At 42.6% G+C, this 20,745-nt stretch overlaps 1 protein-coding gene across 7 annotated transcripts in view; it reads right to left on the bottom strand.

The window, feature by feature from the left end:
* The window catches only part of PARVB (parvin beta), a 219,384-nt gene that overhangs the window by 132,178 nt on the left and 66,461 nt on the right, over positions 1-20,745 (bottom strand). For all 7 annotated transcript variants that reach the window (XM_050925049.1, XM_050925040.1, XM_050925031.1 and 4 more), the window contains exons 4-7: positions 14,530-14,632; positions 9,909-10,049; positions 8,243-8,358; positions 1,497-1,555 (exon numbers count right to left, since the gene is read on the bottom strand). In XM_050925049.1, coding sequence (XP_050781006.1) covers positions 1,497-1,555; positions 8,243-8,358; positions 9,909-10,049; positions 14,530-14,632 — 419 coding nt within the window. The remainder of the gene's footprint in view (positions 1-1,496; positions 1,556-8,242; positions 8,359-9,908; positions 10,050-14,529; positions 14,633-20,745) is intronic.

Raw genomic sequence — 20,745 nt, 5'->3', positions numbered from 1 at the left:
CGATGCAAAAAGCGTAATAATTACTTTTCCAAGTCTAAGTGTGAATGAATCAATATATATTATTATATACCAAATCCGCGTATACATTTAGATAATAGATTGCATTACACAGTTCAGAATAAGCATTGCCATGGTTAGGTATATCACAGTTTTATTTAGAGAAAAAAATATCTATATACATAGCTTATATATGGTTTGCATATTTGTATTTTATGGAAATAACATATGCAAATACTACACATGAATCAAGTCCTCAGCTGGTGCAGTCAATGGAGCTATGCAGATTTACACAAGCTTAGAATCTGGCCCATCTATATGTATAGAAGAGTTTTGCAGGAGTTCTGTACAGGGTTGAGTTTTGTTGACTGTTATGGGTTTAGATTTGGGGCGGGAGGAGGTGTATTTCTAACTTGTGTCAGAGCACTTAGGATTTTAGATAGGTGTCTTATTTATTTAGATCTACACCATATAAAAATACATACAATTACATACACACACTAGCACCTTTCCCCCTAAAACAAAACACTTTACAAACTATATCCAGTACTACTGAACCACAGCCACTCCAAGAAAGAAGACTGCCAAGCACACTGCACAAGCTGGAGGAAGGAGAGTAATTTTGGCCAAAGACACCATGGCAAACCTCCATTCCCCTTAAAAGGACCATAAGAGCTTTAATGTCTACACAGAAAAGCTGTACCCTCATTTCTGAAGGTTTCATCCAAAAGGACCCCCACAGAGCAAACCACCTGGTAGTCCACTTAGCTACAGAATGATAAAAGGTTGAGACATCTCTACAGGGAGCCTAGACACTGATGAGCTGGAGAGGGCTCATGTAAGCCCCTTGTTAACACTGCCTTTAGGCCCCACGATTGAGAGTCTGAGCTTTCATTTTTAGCCAAAGTGCATTTCTATCCCTTTTCCTTTGGGAGAACTGTAAAAACAGAATGCAATGTAGATCAGCTGCAAAGATTAAAGGGACTATGCTGCTGGGCTCCCACTGTGCAGCACGAGAATGGGGAAAACTTAGCACAAATCCTTCCCATGCTCTATTTTTATGTGAAAGCAGTTAGTAAATTTTGAGGAGGTGCCTCAAGGAAGCATCTTGCGGATCCTCCCCAAATTCCCTATACTGCTCTTTTAACAGTGTGGTGCAATAAGGATGGACAGAAATGGATTATACAGAGGGGGTAAAGGAGACAGCAAAAAATTGTTGCACAAAGATCATCAATGACATATTAGGGTAAAGCTAAAATCATTTGTTAAGGGAAAATATTTTTCCTTTGCAATGTATTTCCAGCAATAAAGTGGCTTCTGCATGAAAAATGTTGTGTATTAAGGGATTCACAGAGTCAGTTAATCTGATAAAATGAAAGAGCATAAAAATTCTGTTTGAGTAATGATACACCATATATACTCCCTATGCTCCGCTCCTCCTCTCCCCCTCCACTCTGCCCACACACACTCACGCTTCCCTCTAAGGATTTTCTGCTTACTCTGTCGTGGTTGTGAGTTCCTCTGTAACGTGAGCTGTCTGGAGAAGGCCTTCCCGTTTCTGGAAACCAAGATATAAAAGTTAGAAAGTGGAACTGTAATGGAGCAGGAATTCGTAAACGTTCTGCAGCATCCCGCTCCCATAAGCATCCCAAAGGAGAGCACACATTTTATCTAGCTTTTAAAATTAAGTTTCTGTAGAGATAGGGCAAGGCGACTGACACAAGGGGTTACGATTTAGCACAGTGGCATTTATCAGACTGACAGCCAAATGAATGCTTAGGAGGCATATATCTGCAGCCCATAAATTCACTGGCAAGTCTCCTCAGGCGACAGGAGTCTAAATTCTGCCTGGATCACAAATTAGAGAGAGTTTATCAATTCCATCTGAAGTCCCCAGTGGATATTTGTTCATGACACAAACATCAACAAATGGTTTAAATGAGTTGGCAGACCCCAGAGCAGTCTGAGGCTGGGATAACAAGGGTTGTTACCAGAGGTCAGGGTTGAGGAGCACTGGCAGAGCTACCAGTGTGTGAGGGAAGTTTGCCCAGCACAGGAATTTAAATGTGGTTGATTCAGTCTCTCTCTTTCAGGAGTAACAAATTCACTGAGGAATTGTCCAGCGGGGGGGGGGGGGGGGGGGGGGAAGACTGACTATTTTATAATGGAAGTTATTTCCCTTTTACTGGACTTTTCAGGATGATTTTCTGCATGACTAAGATCTGCTCCGCCCTACAGAGAGCTAGTGCATGGTGAGACCCAATTACAAAACAGGTTTCCCCAGACTCTGTTCAAACATGGCCTTTATGCTGTAGATGAGACCAAGCTGTGCTTTAAGCATATCCCTGTGCCATGTTGGAGCCTTGGGGACACATTTCGTTGCTGTAATTGGGTCCTCCCATATGGTAGTTTTCTAACTCAATGCAGAGCCAGTGTTTTTACTAACTTACTTACATTCATAACTTGCCCTTCCACGGACTACATAGGTACCCTACAAAATTAAGGAATACATCATTTCCCCACTGAAGGAAGAGAATTTTTTTCCTCTTCTTTTTCTCACAGCTTTAGATGCTGTCTTAAAGAGCTCAGATCCCAGCAGCTGACTTCCAAGCGAGTCTTGTCAAATTGACTTATGACTTGGTTAACTCAGACTGCTGCTTCAGGACTAACTCTAATTCTGATATCCGCGGCAAACCACCCTAGGCGTGAAACCCTCCTATTCCTCCCATGCCCTCTCATTCATTCTTGACAGTTGAACCACAAACATCAACAAGAAATGGTTAACAAGAACAGCACCGAAAAGAGGCACCCCTCTCTGAAGCATTTCGTTTAACCCAAGAGCCATTGCAGGAATTCCTTCCTGTCACACCTTCTTCACAAAACAAGAACAGATTTGCTGTTTCTAGTGAACCAGCGAGCCTGGCCTGGAGCAATGTTGGAAGCAGCTGTTATCTCCTGTCATTTGCTCTCATGCCTCCTCTCTAGGGCCTGGCCCTGTACTGTACTGAGGGTACCTGTCCCACTGTGTCTAAAGAACGCATCAAATCCATCTCATGAATACATCTGATTCTGCATCCACCAGGTGGCCAAAGGATTACTGCCTGGATGGTCTAATAATGTAAGATGGGATGACCATGACCACAGGGATGGACAAATAAGGAAGTCTGAGTGAGTGCCAACACTGAGTGCCAAGCAACTGCTGCCTTGTTTCCATCCCATGATTCCCCTGCTTTGCTTCCTAGATTGGCTTCTGCAGTCTTCAGCCACCTTACAGCCCAGAGGCAGGAAGCAATAGCTGTGAGTGAATGAATTCAGAAAGTAAAGCTGGTGAATAATGGGTCTTAAATGTTAAAAAGGAAGAACAGCAGTGAATCCTGCTCCTGGGTTGGCTGGAAACAGTCACTGCAGGAAAAAATGCTCATTTTTAGGAGCTGAGCATGCTGGTCCTACAGCAGTCTTGGCACCTAGTCCCGTGGACCCGGCCAGCCCAGGCACAAGTGATCAAGGTTTGGTCCTAACACTTTAGATGTAATCACAGAATAGACTTATTTTTCCATGAACACCACATACCTTCCTCACCTCCGGCCTCTGACTTGGGACTCCAGCTGTTGGAGGCAGGGCCGGCTCCAGGCATCAGCCCAGCAAACAGGTGCTTGGGGCGGCCACAGGGAAGGGGCAGCACACCCGGCTCTTTGACAGCAATTCGGCGGCAGGTCCCTCATTCCCTCTCAGAGTGAAGGACCTGCGGCCGAATTGCCGCCAAAGACCGAAGCGGCGGCGGCAGAGCTGCAGATCACTTTAAAATATTTCTCTATTATAAAAAATTAACTGATGTGAATTTATCTTTCAAATGAAAGTTAAAACTCGAGAGGGGGGAAGTCAGCTGGGAGCAAAGCCTCAGGATTTTCAGTTCTCTGCTTTAGGCAGGTACATCAAGGGTTTCCTCTTTTTGAGAGGGACAGTGCTGAACAACTCATATATTAAAGCTGTTCAGCAGGTGCAACCTTAGCCCAGCTAACTCAGTATCCAAGGCAGCTACTTACAGAGTTGTACAAAACACCAAATTAACTTGAGCTCAAGGCTTCATGAGTAACTGTAAAAGTCAGATTGTCATGCTAAAAATAGTTGATATTTCATACACAAAGTGTTTAAAAAAAGAAACAAAATAATACCACTGGTCAATTTCAAGAGGCAATTAATACTGATTTTGCAACAACCCACCCTGAAGTTAGACACACTGCCATCTTGTGGAGTCTGTCATAATACAGTTATTAAGTAGCAAGTGTATGTTTATGCTGTACTAATCTCTCTATTATGTGAAATATATTTCTTGCTATGTGTGGTACAGAGATTATAGTTCTTCCTGCAAAAGGAGAGAAAGCAGAAAGACCTCTTTTAAACGTAAACTTGCATTCTGCATATACTGTGCAGCATGCACTCAAAAGACTAGGAGGTATAAACCCAGATCAAATTGCACAGTTTTTCCAGATCCTACATGTCCCCACCTTTAACTGAATAATTGAATCCAGTGAGCACGGGAAAGCATTAGCCTTTCTCCTCAAATCCAAATCAGTGTTTTAAAGAAATGGTAGAAAGGGCATTACATCTTTCAGGACCTGCCTAGACTACTTCCTCTCACCTGCAGCATGATGCTATGATAAATTTGTTTTATTTCATTGGGTAGGCTCATAGAAACCAGAGAAGGAAAAGACCTACTAGATCACTGAGTGGCTACCAGGTTATTTGTTGTTAATATTTAGCACTACTGTAGGGTTTTCACCCATAGCTCAAAGTGCTTCTTCAATGTGGATATATTATCCCCATCTAAAAGCTGAGGACACTGAGAAATAAGGAAGGTAAGACAGGATTTTCAGAGGCACTGACTTCAGTTGTAGCTGTGAGTGCTCAGCATCTCAGGAAAAAAAGTCACATAGCAAAAGCCAGGAACAGAACCCAGTTTCCTGAATCCTAGTCCCACGCTTTATATATTTGACCACACTCTCTCCCTAGGGAAGCGACTGCAGGTTTACCTTGCAGACTTCTGAACCAGCCATGTAAATGCCGGGAAGCCTACTCTAATCCACCCCACTCACACATTTAGCCTTAAACAAGGCAAAACACTTCTTTAAGGGATCTCACATCCCTAAGACACCAGGCACCAACGACTACATTTACCCATAACTGTGTCTGCATCGGGGGTTGTGCAGCATAGCCATGTTGGCTAGGAGGTGTGTTTTTTTCACACCTCTGACCGACATTGCTATTCTGACAAAAAAAATCTGTCAAGGAGACCTGGTCTAAATCAATTTAAAGCTGATTTAGTTAACCCATCCAAAATTCCAAAGTGGACATACTGAGGCCAGGTCTAAACTACAAAGTTCTGCTAGGCCAGGTCTAAACTACAAAGTTCTGCTAGCACACCTAAGTTGGTTGGGGTGTGAAAAAAAAATCCTATAGCCACTTATCTCTATACCAGCTAATCCCCCAGTGTAGATGCAGCTATATCAACAAAAGGGGGCTTCTGTTGACATAGCTAATATGGTTTGGGGAGGAGGTGTTACTATGCCAACAGAAAAATTCCTTCTGTTGCTGTAAGATGTGTCTACGCTATACCAGCAAGGCATTTGTAGTGTAGAAAAGGCCTCAAACAAATAAGGCTTATGTTGGTAAACTACCAAACTAAGCCAAGCCAATTTTAAGCAAGGGTTAAACCAGTTTAACTAGTCTACATTAGGAGTTTGCACGAGCTGAACTAAATCAAGGTAAGACTTTTTTTCTAAGGGGTAAAAATGTCAAAAGTGCCTAAGTGATTTAGGAGTCTAAGTCCCACTGACTGTCACTTCTCACATCTTTTCTTAAATGAGGACCAAATTCTGCAGATGCTTATATGCTGCAATCATTTTCCATGACGTTGAGTGATTGCCTTGAATGCACATAGAAGTGTTTGTAGGATCGGGGCGGGGCCATTTATTATCCTATTTCTATAGCACCTTGTCTAATGGGGCCCTGATTGCGACTGGAGCCTGTAGGCAATACAATGCTCACAATACATTATTATTAATATGTATTATTTAAAATGTTATCAATGCTGATACAGGCTTTAAAAACCGACAACGTTATTGAACTGGTATATATTTCCTTAAGACTGAATCACGTACAAGTTCAACTACAAATATTTTGCACCTTATTCAAAACTCTTAAAATACAGGATAGTATACTGTATTTTAAAATACTATAGGACAGTAACATCAGGATAGTAAACGTAAAGAAATTTCTCAGTGATATGACATACATAGAGCGCACATGTACATACTGGCAAGTCTCATCTTACGTGCATTTAACATGCATGAATTCAGCTTTGCATGGTCAGCAAAAAAAAAGAGAGAGAAAAATAGCAATTTGAATATTGTTCCTGTAGTGTGGGCGATTCTGCCCGCCATTACACTCAATGTAATTTTGACTATACACGATTTTCGCTTTATGCGCTGACAGCGGAACGTAACCCCAGCATAAGATGAGACTCGCCTGTACACATATCCTCTTGTCCTCCGAGCTAGGAGTGTGCAGACACATGCTAGCTTGGTTCAAACTAGGATTGTACTTGGGAGACTAGCTTGAGCCAGCACCAATGCTGCAATATCCATGCTGCTGGGGGGTGGGGGGGCAGCAATGTTAAAGCGCTACTGCTGCAAAGGACTCCGCGGTGCCTTAATGTCCCTGCCCCTTTTGCCTCCCCTGGCCGCTGACAGCTGGGGAGGGGGGAGCAAAGGGAGCAGCTGCCCTGGGGCCAACGATTTAAAAGGGCCTGGGGCTCCAGATGCCACTGCCACTATTGCAGCAACGGCATCCGGAGCTCCAGGCCCTTTAAATCAACACAGAAGCCCCAGGCGGCATGGGCCAAAGGCTGGCTGGGGGATGCTGACCCCCTACCCCATCCCTTCCAGGGGCCAGAGCCACCACCCCCCTGGCCCCCCGTACCAGTAAGAGTCCTCGGTTACTTTCACCCCTGCTGCTGAGCAGAGCTAACATGATCTGTCTACCTAGGCTGGGAGGCATGCTCCCAGCTGCAGCGAAGACATACCTTAAGCATTCCAGCTGGCAGCCTGAAAAACGTCAGTGTTTAAATTAAACCAAACTGTATGTCTTATCTGTCATTGTCTAATTTCATCTTACAAGAATAATCTGTGGTTGCAGAGCAGAGGCCTGGGACTCAGTTCCACTATACCATGTATCATCTCATTCCTGAAATGAATCCCACTACAGCAGGGGTGACCTCACACTGCTATTGCCAAATCTACAGTCAATGCTGGCAGCCGTGCATACATTACAACTGCATAGGCCATCACACTGAACATTTAAAGCAGGACATGAGAAAGCAGCCAGCCACAAGGCTTGGATTGGTAGGACAGTAGCTGTTCAGGAAACCTGGGTTCAGGTCCCATTTTGGGGCTTTTGCAGCTTCATCAGCCAGAGAGAACCACGTGATCTGGGAAGAGTGAATGAGTTATGATGGAAATTGAGACAAAACACAAAAAGAGTGAGAATGCCCTGCGAGTAACAAAATGCTGTCTGTGGACCAAGAGAAATGGGCAAAAAAGCCAGGATCAGGCAGCAAAGACAGAAATGTTTAGCGCCATAGATTAGAAGTCAGGGTTCCTTGGGTCTAACCCATCTCCCTAATCAAGCAGAGCAAACAGAGGAACGGAGCTGTGAACGACCATGATCAAGGTCAAAATGCAGAACCAAAGGAACCAGAGTGTTACAACTGACATGATGAACTGGTCCCCGGGAAACACAACAGGCTTCAAAATAAGAGATTCTAAACCTCTCCCCAGATCCTGGTGGTGTTTCTGTTTGAATGGTTCCCTCTTCAATGAGCAGGAGGTAACAATGATTTACCTTTAGTAAAAAGCCAACAAATGGAGCTCTCTGACATGCAAATTCCATTATGCACTATTAATTTTTTTCTATGACATTAGCAACTGGAGGCCCCAACCATTATTAGGGATATATTGTTTTAGGTACCTTGTGAACACATCATAAAAGATTGTAAGATTCATAGATTCCAAAGCCAGAAGGGAACACTGTGATCATCCACTCCGGCCTCCTGAATACCACAGGGGAGGGATTAGCTAAATAACGAAGACAAAGATGGTGGGGGAGGGGTTGCAGCACATACGCAGAGTGATCAGGGTAATGGATGGCAGTCATTATGGCACAACTATACTTGGGAGTTCATACTTACCCTTACAACTACCACTTGCACAGAAACGTGCTCAGGAAGTCGGATGGGAGCCCGGAAATGCATGGCCAAAGCTACCAGAAGGTGGAGAATGGAAATTAGGTTCTTGCCATGGATTGCTGAAGTAAAAAACACAAGTCAAAAACAGATTTTAAATAACCGGCCTTTTGAGGGGTGGAAAAAAAGTTTGAAAAACTGTATTGGTTTGCAAGGCAACACTTTAGTCCTGTCACATAATGATCTCAAAATAATTTTACAAACATTAAGAATTCAATTAACCTGTGTCCACTGGATAAATATTATCTCCACTTTACAGATATGGTAACGGGGGGAAACGATTGTCTAAAGGCACAAAATAAGTCAAAAGTAGAGCCAAGTACTGAAACCAGACCAGTGTCCCGATCATCCCTCTCTTCAGGGAAGAGTAAAGGACCTGAGGGAGCATATTACATGTACTAACTGCGTACAGTAGTAATTTAGGTGTGCGCACAGCCTTAGACCTACAGCTGACTGTATCAACAAAGTAGTGAATATTCATAAAACTCACCACAGAAGTACAAAATTGCATTAGCTATTAAAGTGAATTAGCATATCTCCTTGAGCAAGTTCAGATGTGCTCAATTGTATTAAATCAGACCTATACTTGAGAATGTCCACCCTGAATACATCTGTAGCAATATTACACAGGCTATGGTGTACCTGCTTATAAACCACATTAAGATGGTTCACTCCCTGGGTGGAAACATATCACAAATTCTTTTGTAGATAAAGGGCCACACTTTAAAAGGATGTTCTTTCTGCTTACTCCATCAGAAATAGTGTCTCTAAACAGGTTTCAGAGTGATAGCCGTGTTAGTCTGTATCAGCAAAAACAACAAGGAGTCCTTGCTGCTTTACCAAGTTGGGGGGTCAGTGCTAATGAGCCAATTCAATTAAGGTTGAAGTGGGCTAGTCTCAACAGTTGACAAGAAGGGAGGAAAAATCACTTTTGTATTGCTAATGAGTTCAATGTAATCAAGGTGGCCCATTTCAAACAGTTGATAAGAAGGTGCGAGTATCAGCAGGGGCGAAATTAGTTTTTGCATCTTTTCATATGCAGTGTATTTATACCTCTCTACTATATTTTCCATTTCATGCATCTGATGAAGTGGGTTTTAGCCCACGAAAGCTTATGCCCAAATAAATTTGTTAGTCTCTAAGGTGCCACAAGGACTCCTCGTTGTTTTTGTCTCTAAACAGGACATCCTAGAATGAATGAATGGGTCCAAGCTCTCAAGTCTGTATCTTGAGAGGCTAACAGGTTTCTCAGATCTATAGAGATTCAGCAAAACAATGTTTTAATGATAATATATGGTTAAAGAAATGACACACTTGAAGAAGTCCAGTTATGACATATCCCTCCTCATCTGAAGGAGTCTGAACCAGAACCATAGAGGTAGGAGGATATATGTTATAATCTCAACCTTCTCATTCTATGTATACAGCCTACACATATACATTACCATTAATAGTCTGTAAAAACACTGAATCACAGAATATGTGATCAAGTTATTGGTTACAAGGATGGATGCTGCATTTCTGAAATGGGCAGCAGAAAATAACTTCCTCTGCATCCATGAACATGACACAGTCTCACTTCAAAGCAGACTTTTTTGCACATGGCACTTACAGTCGACATTCCATTTGATTGTCCAGCCATGGGGTCGAAGTAAATCATGGACAGCTTCCAGAACTGTCTGCAGCTTTTGTTTCTGACCAATTTCAGACTGCGTCACTTCTGCCACATTCAGTTTACGGTCAGCCAGCTTTTCTGCAAACAAACAAACAAGCAAGCAGGACTTGTTAGACAAGCATAAGGAAGAGCACAGGACTCCTGGGTTCTAATCCCTAGATATGCCATCTTGGACAAGTAACCCACCTGTGAAATGGGAATATTTACCTTCCAAACTTCATAGTGATGTTTTCCAGTAACTTCAGTGTTTGGTAAGACACAGAGATCCATGGCTAGTAGTATTTTTGAAGTGTTACATTATAATAATTTTCACAAGGGTACAACAAAAATTTAGCCATTGCACCTTCCTTTTTCCTCCCCTATAGTTAAATGAGTTCAACACAGTAAGGCCTTGTCTGCACAAGAAAGTTGCACCATTTTGACTAAAGCTCTGATTTTGTTAAACTGGTGCAAATGCTGTGTGGACACACTTATTTTGGTTGAAACCTGAGTTATTTCAGTTAAATGAAGTCAATTAAGAGTTGGTTTAAGCTAAATCTAAGGCTATGGCTACACTCGAGAGCTTACAGCAGTTCAGCTGTACTGATGCAGCTGAACCATTGTATGCTCTCTAGTGTAGCCACACTATGCCAATGGGAGAGAGCTCTCCATCGACTTAATTAATCCACTTGCAACGAGCAGCAGTAGCTATGTCAGTGGGAGAAGCTCCGCTCACATAGCACAGTCCTCATCGGCACTTAGGTCAGTGTAACTTGCGTCGCTTGGGGGGTGGCTTATTCTCACTCCTGAGTGACATAAGTTATACCAACATAACTGACAGCGTAGACATAACCTAAGTAGGCCAACTTTTAAACCAAAATAAGCATTCGCACAGAGGTTTATACTGATTTAACTAAGTTGGTTTAAAAATAGATTTAAGTCAAACTGGTATAACTTTCTCATATAGACAAGGCCTAAGTTGATTGGTTGTTTTTTTGTCTTGTTTTGTTTTTTGTTTTTTTTTTTTACAGTGGACAAGGCACAGCAAGTTTTGGTAAAAATCACAGATATTCCTAAAATTTGGGATTCCTCAATAGTTCATCTGAACTATTCCCCCAGAACCACACACTAGTGTTTCTCCTTTCCACTTACCCCTCTCTCCATCAAGCCAATGAACTTGGAGGTGAGCTGCCTCTATCTACTTTCTCTCAAACTGGTGGGGGCGAGGCAAGGAGACCAAGTTGTCCTCCAATAGGCTGTACAGCAAAAGGTACCTCCTCTTCTCTTCCTCAGGCCAGGGGAAGAATGGCCAAGCTCACTACGCTCTTGGGGGTGGAAGCCCAGTGCCTTTACTTCACTTGATACTCAGCTAGAACATGTTTTGCGGGGGGGAAGCCCTACATCCAACAGAAGTGAATTTTTTGGCAGACACTTCATTGTTACTGATCATCTTTTAGTGCACAAATTAGGGTTTGGGTGTATTGACAGCCCAGCAAATAGGGATTTTGCTAATCTTTCATGCTGACACTATGTATATCATGGCATCCCAGTGGCACTACTTATCATCTTGATCAAATTCTGCAAAGGAGGCACAGCCTCTAAATAAATCTGTCACCTATTGGCTAATCTGCCACTCTGGGGGGCTTCAGAATTCTCCAGATGACAAGTTTCTGATTTTCACCTGTCATACGTCCTCTAAGGAATCTGAATTCTGTTATTAAATCTCGGAGCACCTATCACGTGAATGAAACAATAACAATCAAGTGGTGCAAGAGAATGAAGGAGCCTACTTTATGAGCCTCTTGTGCATGCAAAAGGGGGAAATGAAGGGTCAACTTTGCTCACATATTGTGAGACCCCAAGCAAAAGAAGCCCCTCCAGCACCACATACTTCATTGCCTCTTGCTGTGTCACTAGTACAAGAAGACATTTAGCCTCAATAATGCAATGGCTATGGCTAAAGCAGTCAAGAAGCCTTGACTAGAGCACGAGATGGAGCCCAGTTGTGATGACTGGTTCTCCTGTGAAGAAAAGGAAGGGCTGCATGGCAGAAGCTTCTCCATTTTAAGTCAGGCATTCTGCTTCTTTGTGCTCTAGAAAAGTTGATTACAGAAAGCTACCTTTAATAGAAGCAATGGAGTCTGGTCAATTAGGAGACAAAAAAAATTGTAACTATTTTATATCAATCTTTGTGACAATGTTCCTCACAAAAACAAGTGTCCATATATGACATGCTGGGAAAAGGATGTGGATAGACAAATTACTCCAGAGGAATAGGGTTTGATGTGGAAAAAAGAACCAGCAACCTCAGTCTGTAGCACTAAAAAAGAAAATTCTTTAAAATACTGTTTCATTGGCCCCAACCATACAAACACTGAGGCCAAGTCAAAAAATAGAGAGAGACTGAATGGGGGGAAATGTTGGAGAAACTGTGGCAAACAAGGAGATTTCATGCATATATGGTGGACATGTCCAGTCATTAGAGAATATTGGGATGCAATTTGTAACCAAATATCACAAATGGTTGGATATTCATTTCCAAATGGATCCTTTGGTAAGCCTCCTGGGGCTGCTTAGGGGAAATGGTCACACAAACATTGGCACTGGAACTAAGGGTGCTGGGGCTGCTGCCACACCCCAGGGGTTGAAGTGGTTTCCATTATGTATAGGGTTTGCAGTTTGGTTCTATGGCTCTCAGCACCCCCACTGTACAAATTGTTCCAGCATCCCTGAGGAAATGAAGAATTAATCTCTCATCTGCTAGTAGCTGCTTGGCTATTGGTAACCTCTCATTGGAAAAAGAAAAATAGACCAACCACTGAGGAATGGTTCCAAAAAATAAATATATAGAGAGAGAGAGATAGAGAGGAGGCTGTGATTATGGAAAAACTGACACACCGATTACATACCCAGAAAAGACACTTAGATATTGGGTTACTTTTTATTCAGTACTCAAAGTTCACCTGCAAAAAGAAAAAAAGCCCCTAGCACAACTATCCAATTTTTTTTTTTAATGTTAACATTTGAGAGAGATACCTGGTCTCTTAACTATATAAGCATAGAGACTTCACTCTATTTCATAAAGTCACTAGAAACATAGGTATTGTAATGATGGTCACTCTGTAACATGGTAGCACCCTGTTAGACAGAAAGAGCTGGTGACTATATTCCTGGATAATGTCTCTTCACACAAAAGCTAATTGTTGTAATGTTTTTTTTGTTTCTGACATTTACAAGGCAAGGATCTTTAAGCTTGTTAAAACTTCCAAAATAAATAGTTTAAAATTTATTTTAAAAGCTCTCCTCCCATTTTACTGAGCTCCTTCAAGCTGTGTTTTGAGGTGTTTTCATTGCACAATAAAGCCATTATTGTTAATCAGTGTTAAAAAGATTTTGTGAACATTTACCAGAACATTGTGGGGCTCTAAGTGTCACATGGGGGAAATTCAGCAAGCAGCATTCATGAGGGCTAATGAAATTAGCATAATTGAAACCCCTCACTCCAGCCCCTCTAGATCACTGACAATGGTCCATGGGTAGTCGCTCTCAATCTGTGGGTCACAAGAATTAAGGAAACTATGAGCCTGTTTCTCTAGCATGTCTCCGATCGTCTATTACTTGAAGCTCCAAGGCTTTGTCTACACTATCACTTTTGTTGGTAAAACTTTTGTCGGTAAAACTTTTGTCAGTTAGGGGTGTGAAAAAAAAACACACCCAGGACCAACACAAAGTTTCATCAACAAAAGCGCTGGTGTGGATAGCGCTATGTCGACAGGCAAAGAGCGGCTACACGGGAGACCTTACAGAGGCACAGCTGTAGCAGTACAGCAGTGCCACTATAAAGTCTGAAGCATAGACATTGCCTACGTCTCTCCATGAGATGCTTCTAGTTTATGAACCACTGCAATGATTCCTGCAGCACCTCCTTCGAGACACAAAGGATTCTGGGTAGAAGCTATTAGGGGAGAATGGTTGCAAATGGAGAAGTGAAGGTGTAAGGGGGATGCCGAGTGATAGCTAGAATAACTATTCACTTAATCTACTTATTGACTGAAGATCCTCTCTCCCCCCTAAACCCAAGACATGTGTAAGGGCACAGCGTGTGTACTCCACTCATGCCACATTGTACAGATTTAATTTTTGAAAGAGCATCCACTCCGACCGGAAAGATGAACCATTATAATTTATTAAATGGACTGCTGTCAGCCCAAAGACTTTCAAAAAACTGGACACACTAAATCTAACATTAAGCCAGTTTCACTTTGATTGACCAAGATTAGCACATGCCTCCTTACCCCCCATTTCATCTATCTGGGATGTTCTCCCAAGTGAGCAGAGTTTAGACATCAGCATGAATCACCCATTCCGGGGAGCAGGATTCTCGTCTATTCCATTCCCCTCTCTGGTCACATGAACAGAAAGATAGGACAGGCTGATGCTGTGTCTGATGGCTAAAGTGGATGGGCTGAATATTTAACTTTACCAAAGCTGTAGACAGCTAGTCTATAGGGGGCAATAGCCATCAAACCAGAGGGGCTAGGTTTCTTTGCAAAGCTCCCCTTCTGTAGCTTCAACTCACCCAAAAGCTTCTGCAGCACTTGCCCATCATAAAGATCCTCTTCAAGCTGCTTAACGATGATTCTCTCTTCCACCAGGACATCGTTAATCCAGTCAATTAGAACCTGGGAGAATGGAGATGGGAGGCAAGTGTCTAATCACTGAAGCGAGTTACTTGTATCACAAGCAGCAATCAAAGTAAGGACCAGAAACACGTAACCCTGCACGAATAATCATCTTGTATATTTACTTCCAAACAATAGAGAGATCAGGTGGTGAAAAGACGCTAGAACTTTTTTGGGGCCCAGATCTTGCAAGAGTTCTCTCCCTCTCTAGAGCCAGTCAGTAATAGGTAATGAAAATATACAGCTCACTGTCATCTATTATTCCATTCGGGTCCTTTTGCTCCCAAAACACAGGCTTCTACCACTTGAGCTAACTCTCTGTTATAGGCAATACATACAGTATTGGTCTTTAGAAAGATCTCTAAGCCAATCACTAGAGGGCAACAGTCACAAAGACCTGAGCACAGCAGAGCAGCAGTATATATACACACTAAACAGTACTTCACAGCTGTTTGGTCACTGGCCAGAATGGGACGGGTGTTTTACAAAGACAATATGCTCTAGCTCCTACTACGGGCTAAATAGACTCCCTGAAAGAATAATCCCAGTCCTTTATCAACCCAAGCAATATATGGATGAGAAGTCACGTGACCAGATATCAAGTGTGAAAAATCAGGACACTTTTGGGAGGAGGGTGGGGGGGCAATAGCTGCATATATAAGACAAGGCCCCTAATACTGGGACGTCTGGTGACCTGAATGAGACTTTACATAGTGCACCCACAGCACAATACAGACAGAGCAGTGTGGAACCAAAATCTAGCCAGCTCGATAGTCACTCTGTACCGTGCATGACAGGTCCCATATGCTAAATTAGCTTAACTATAAAATCTTGCATGTGCTAACCAAAGCAGGAAGGAGCATAAATAATCTTTTAAAAAAGGAACAACATTAAATTTGTCAGGCCTCAGACATAATCCCCTTAAAAGTAACAGGCAAAACAGTGTCATGCCTTTGTTTAGTTGGCACCAGCATGGGGGAAATGTAGTTCATCACTTGTTTTACTCCAGTTTACTATGTCAAGCTCTAGATATAAAGTACATTTTGCTGAACTAACGTAATTTTTGTAATAAGAGACCTTGCTTTCTGCTATTAAATTTTCGCTTATAAATGGAGAGGCAGTATTGCCAGCCTCAAGTCTTCAAAAACTATGAGGCAGGGTGCCCAAAAATCATGAGAATGACTAAAAAATCATAAGGTTTTAAATGTTATATATACAAAATTGTGGATTCCATTGATTTGCTTTCTTGCTAGAATCCCCATTTCCACCTTTTCTCCTCAGCAATGAACGTTTGGATCGTATTTTGTTTTTCTATATGAAAGCTGACATATATATAATCCTGTGATGACAGGAGCTGGGATTTAAAAACAAATATTGTGAGACTTGTGACAAAAATCACAAGAGTCAGCAACACTGGGAGAAACAGGCATGTGGGGTGTGCTAATTACAAGGTGTATCTGGCTAATTTATACAAGTTAGTGAGGTTCAGCTACCTCACAGCAGCAGAGAGAGATACTTTGGGCTTGCCTACATGGGGCCAGAAAAGTGCACCAGAGGGATGTAATTGGTAAAGTACACTAATGTGCTGCACTCTAATTGCCCCCTGTAGACACTGCTGCCACGCTGTAAAACAGGGGTGGGCAAACTTTATGGCCCAAAGGCCAGATCAGGGAATAGAAAATGTATGGCGGGCCATGAATGCTCACAGAATTGGGGTTGGGGTGTCGGAGAGGGTGTGGGCTCTGGGGTGGGGCTGGGGATGAGGAGTTTGGGGTGTAGGCAGGTGCTCTGGGCTGGGATTGAGGGGTTCAGATGGCAGATGGGGGATCAGGGCTGCAGCAGGGGTGCGGGAAGGGGTGCAGGTTCTGGCTGGAGGTGTGGGCTCTGGGGTGAGGCTAGGGATGAGAGGTTTGGGGTGCAGGAGGGTGATCCAGTCTGGGATCAAGGGGTTTGAAGAGAGGGGAGGAGGATCAGGGCTGGGGCAGCGGGTTGGGGCGTGGGGAGAGGCTCAGGGGGTGCAGGCTCCGAATGGTGCTTACTTCAAGTGGCTCCCGGAACCAGTGGCATGTCCCTCTCCAGCTCCTATGTGGAGGTATGGCCAGGCGGCTCTGCACGCTGCCCTGTCCGCAAGCACTGCCCCTGCAGCTCCCATTAGAGCGCGTAAGAGCTGGAGCAGGGCCATGGTGCGGCTTCTGGTAGCTGCATAGTGTGGTCCTGACCCTGCACCCTGGCTGGGGGGGGCCAAGCCACTTCATGCGGCTCATGGGCCTGTTTAAAACAGCTCACGGGTCGAATCCAGCCCGTGGGCCGTAGTTTGCCCACCCCTGCTCTAAAAGGTACCTAGCTTGTGTTAACACAAAATAGGTACCTTTTAGGGTGTGCCAGCAGGACCTACATGGGCCTGTTAAAGTGCACCACGTTAGAATGCTTTAAAAAAAAAAATTCAATCAGTCACACCCTTTGAGATCCTTATACACGTGCACTTCTAACATGATTCTTAAATGTCTCCATGATACTGTAGGAATGAACAGAGCTACTAAAATCAGGGCTGTGGGGGGGAAAAAGCACAATTTTTCACAAGTTTCAGCTGGACAACATAGTGAGCCCTTAACTGAGGGTGAACTGGGATAGGTTTGTGGGTATGAACATCACATCTGCCCTTTGCTTTAAGCTGCCTGGAAGCAAAAGAAACTTGGTAATAAAAAGAATGCTCTCCAAGTTTTTCTTTTTTTTAATTAAAAATGTTTTGAACAGATTTCCATGAGGCAATAGCAGCAGCTCTTTAATGCTGTGCAGGATATAAGCACACAATTAAAGCGACTCACATGTAATGTATTTTTCAATGGGGGATGGGGCAAGAGGGAGACAGAGTTTAAAGGCATCTGATGACTAAGTGCTCTGCAATAGTTTAGACATTGCACCTCTGTGAGTTCATAAAGAAGCTACATGTATCTGCTTCGTCATTCACTTCAGCCAAGCAAACATCGCTTCCTCAGCATATACAATAAAGTACCCAGCCTCTCCTTCTTTGTGCACCGTATGTCAGAGCCCTTCAGTGATCTCTTCTCAGGCCATGTCTTGATAGGGCCACCGACCCCTCTGTTCTTCTTCTCAACATTTAGATAGAGATTTTTGAAAGAGCCTAAGGGAGTTAGGCACTCACATCGTCTCATATTTCAATGTGAACTAGGTGCCCTACTCCCTTACACTCCTGTGACAATCCCAGCCATTGTCAGCTGGCCAAAGATTACACCCAGAGTAAGTGGGGGTGCAACCTGCATAGAACAGTTTGGAAGGCATTACTCAATAGGGCAGAGCAGCCCTTGCAGACTAGGTCAGGGAACTCCAACCTACTAACTTATAGCCCCCTTCTGCGGGCAGCAGGGCAGTACAGACTCGTTGGTAAGGGGGAGAATGAGGTTACAGTATTTTTTTTAGGGTAGGAAGGGACCATACAGTGAAAGGAAGAGAAGAAGGAAATGTGGGTTGGGATGGGAGAGGAAGACAGGCCTCCTCTAGCATTACAGACTGTTCACTAACTCCAGTAAAAAGCAACTCCCAATTAAGTAGACACATTCTTGTCTGAGATGGTAAAAATAGAGATATTGCAGCTTCTTCCTGAACTAGACCACCTCGATAACTGTTGGACAGGAATAGAAAATGTTTAGAAAGAAAGAAGCTATAAAGAAACACACAATTAGCATCATTCCTTTAAAAGAGGAGGGCCAGATTTTTTTCTGAAGTGCATTGAAGTGGTTAGAGTTTCAAATTAGCAAAAGTTCTCAGCTGCAGCAGCTTCCATTGAGAACAATGGCAGTTTGAGTGTTAAGCTCTTGAAAATTTGGCCAAAAGACTGTGACTGAAGTTACTTCATCACCTTTCTAGTATCACAATAGTGACAGAGAAGAGATTGAGAGAGAGAGAGAGAGACCATGGGTAAACAGATTTTAAAAGGATCCATGTGAATTAGGAGCCTCAAGTGCCATTTTCAAAACAGGAACCTAAACCTCATTGACTTCCCAAGTCACTTAAGTATTTTGGAAAATGTTACCCCATGTAAGGAGTTAAAGTTACAGCACTCACAGTTTAAATTTAGAATAAAAAAGACCTCTTGGCAAAAGCCCATTAAGGAGAGAGAAATAAAACAAGGACTAGCTGTCCAGTTTCTAAAAAATTAATACAATGGCTACATTTGAAAAGGGGGGGAAGCAAAAAACGTTAAAAACTTATTTAATATGCAGCTCACAATACCAGCCCTCCTAGAGAAAATGAATTTGTAATTAAAAATAATCCATCCAAACCTTTTTGAAAAAGCCCTCAGAGACTGATAAGAGCTGCAGTTTTCAAAAACCAAAGTTAGCCAGACTGCCTCTTGATTTCCTGATTGCAAAAGCTTGTGTCTTGCTGAGGAAACCTGAAAAAATGCTCTCTGCATTGGATCTTCTTAACTTTTTCAAGGGGAGAAACAGTCTCATTTGGTTTTATTTAAAATTTACAACAGAGATAGATTTTTTTCTGATTCATTTCCCACAGAAGCTTAACTCTTCATGTTTTCCAAGTCTCCCATTCACACAAAGACAGAGGCACAATCTAGCCAATTAGCTGCAATAACTGACTGTTTAAGCAGCTCAATATAGATTCAGACACAGCAAAGCACTTAAGCCTGTACTTAACTGAGCATGTGATTAGTCCCACTGGAGTCAGTGGGAATATTTGTGTGCTCAAAGTTTTGTGCATGCTTAAGTGTTTTGCAGGATCAGGGTCTTAAATTCCTAAAAGTGGAATTTCTCTCAGTTGTTCTACAGTATTTGGCTAGTAGCACTTTTAAAACTGCAGTAAAATCAACTCTTCTCCCCACCATCACCTCACCTGCTGCCTCATACAGATGTTGACATGTAAAAACAATCCCCAACTGTATTACATCACCAGGCACATATATGCATAATAAATTGCATAAACATGCCAGTGGTGCTTTAAATTTTTACACATATATTTATTAAACCACTTTTAGGACAAACTCTTATGTCAGATTTAATGAGCCATGTTTTATTATGAAGTGCTGGGCTGAAAATTGAAATTGCCACCAGGTAGAACCCAGAAATAAAATGGTGTGAATATCCTACAAGATTAAAAAAAAAAAACTGGTCTGCCTGGCTGACTAGTATTATACACAGGTAAGCTCATTTTTTGCCTCAACCTTCACCAGTCCCATAAAGTGCTTTATTAGAAAGGCTGCCTGCCCCAGAACACATTGAAACTTGTTCTGAGCAAACTTGCAGAGATCAAGGACAAAGAGCCCTAGGTCAGCGCCGCTGAAAATAAAGAACACAAAATAAAAACAAAGCAAGTACATAAGAGCATCTGGCACAATGGGAAAGCAGGAAGCCAAGCAACCAAACAGAGCAAAGAAAGCCAACTCCAAGCAAAAAGGTCATTAAAACAAGAGTTGGAAGTGCCCCCTGCAAGAATGTGAAAGCAGGCAGAAAACAAGATAGCTCAGCTCATTATGTGGTTGAGTGTGGAAACTGCTGGTGTAAGTCATTCAGGTCTACAAGTCTTTTGGCTAAACCTTCAATGTGGGCTGTTTCTGGACAAACAGATTTTTTTATTTTTAAGACTGAAGATGTAGCTTTTTTTAACAAAACTTGCACCGGTTAGTCCCTGTTGGGTTCCAGGTGCACCGGTTAGTCACATGGTAGGCAAAACTCACAAACCCATGATCAAAGCTCACAGCTCAGTGGTTTCATTTAAAGTTTTGTCTTTATCATATCTGACACAAACTATGCATTTAATCTTGAAGGAGTGAAAACTAACTGAAAATGTTTGTTGACCACAGGGATTGACCAAGTAGCATTGCTTGGAGCACAATTCCGTTTAGGAGACTGTTCAAGAGCTAAAACATCCTGCAACATCAGTTGATTTTACAAGGTTTCTGTCAAAAATTGCTTGCAAGATTTGGTTGCTGTCGAATCTGAACCTGAAAGATTCTTTGGACCTGCAAGCTCTCTTTGCAAGATTTTGATCCTAAATGGAAGAAACCTTGTAAGATCAGCTGATTGTAACTAGGGTGACCAGATGTCCTGATTTTATAGGGACAGTCCTGATATTTGGGG

Source organism: Gopherus flavomarginatus, chromosome 1, assembly GCF_025201925.1.
Source record: "Gopherus flavomarginatus isolate rGopFla2 chromosome 1, rGopFla2.mat.asm, whole genome shotgun sequence".
Lineage (NCBI taxonomy): Eukaryota > Metazoa > Chordata > Testudines > Testudinidae > Gopherus > Gopherus flavomarginatus.
The sequence above is the reverse complement of the archived record's forward strand: the minus strand, read 5'-3'. Positions and strand labels throughout refer to the sequence as shown.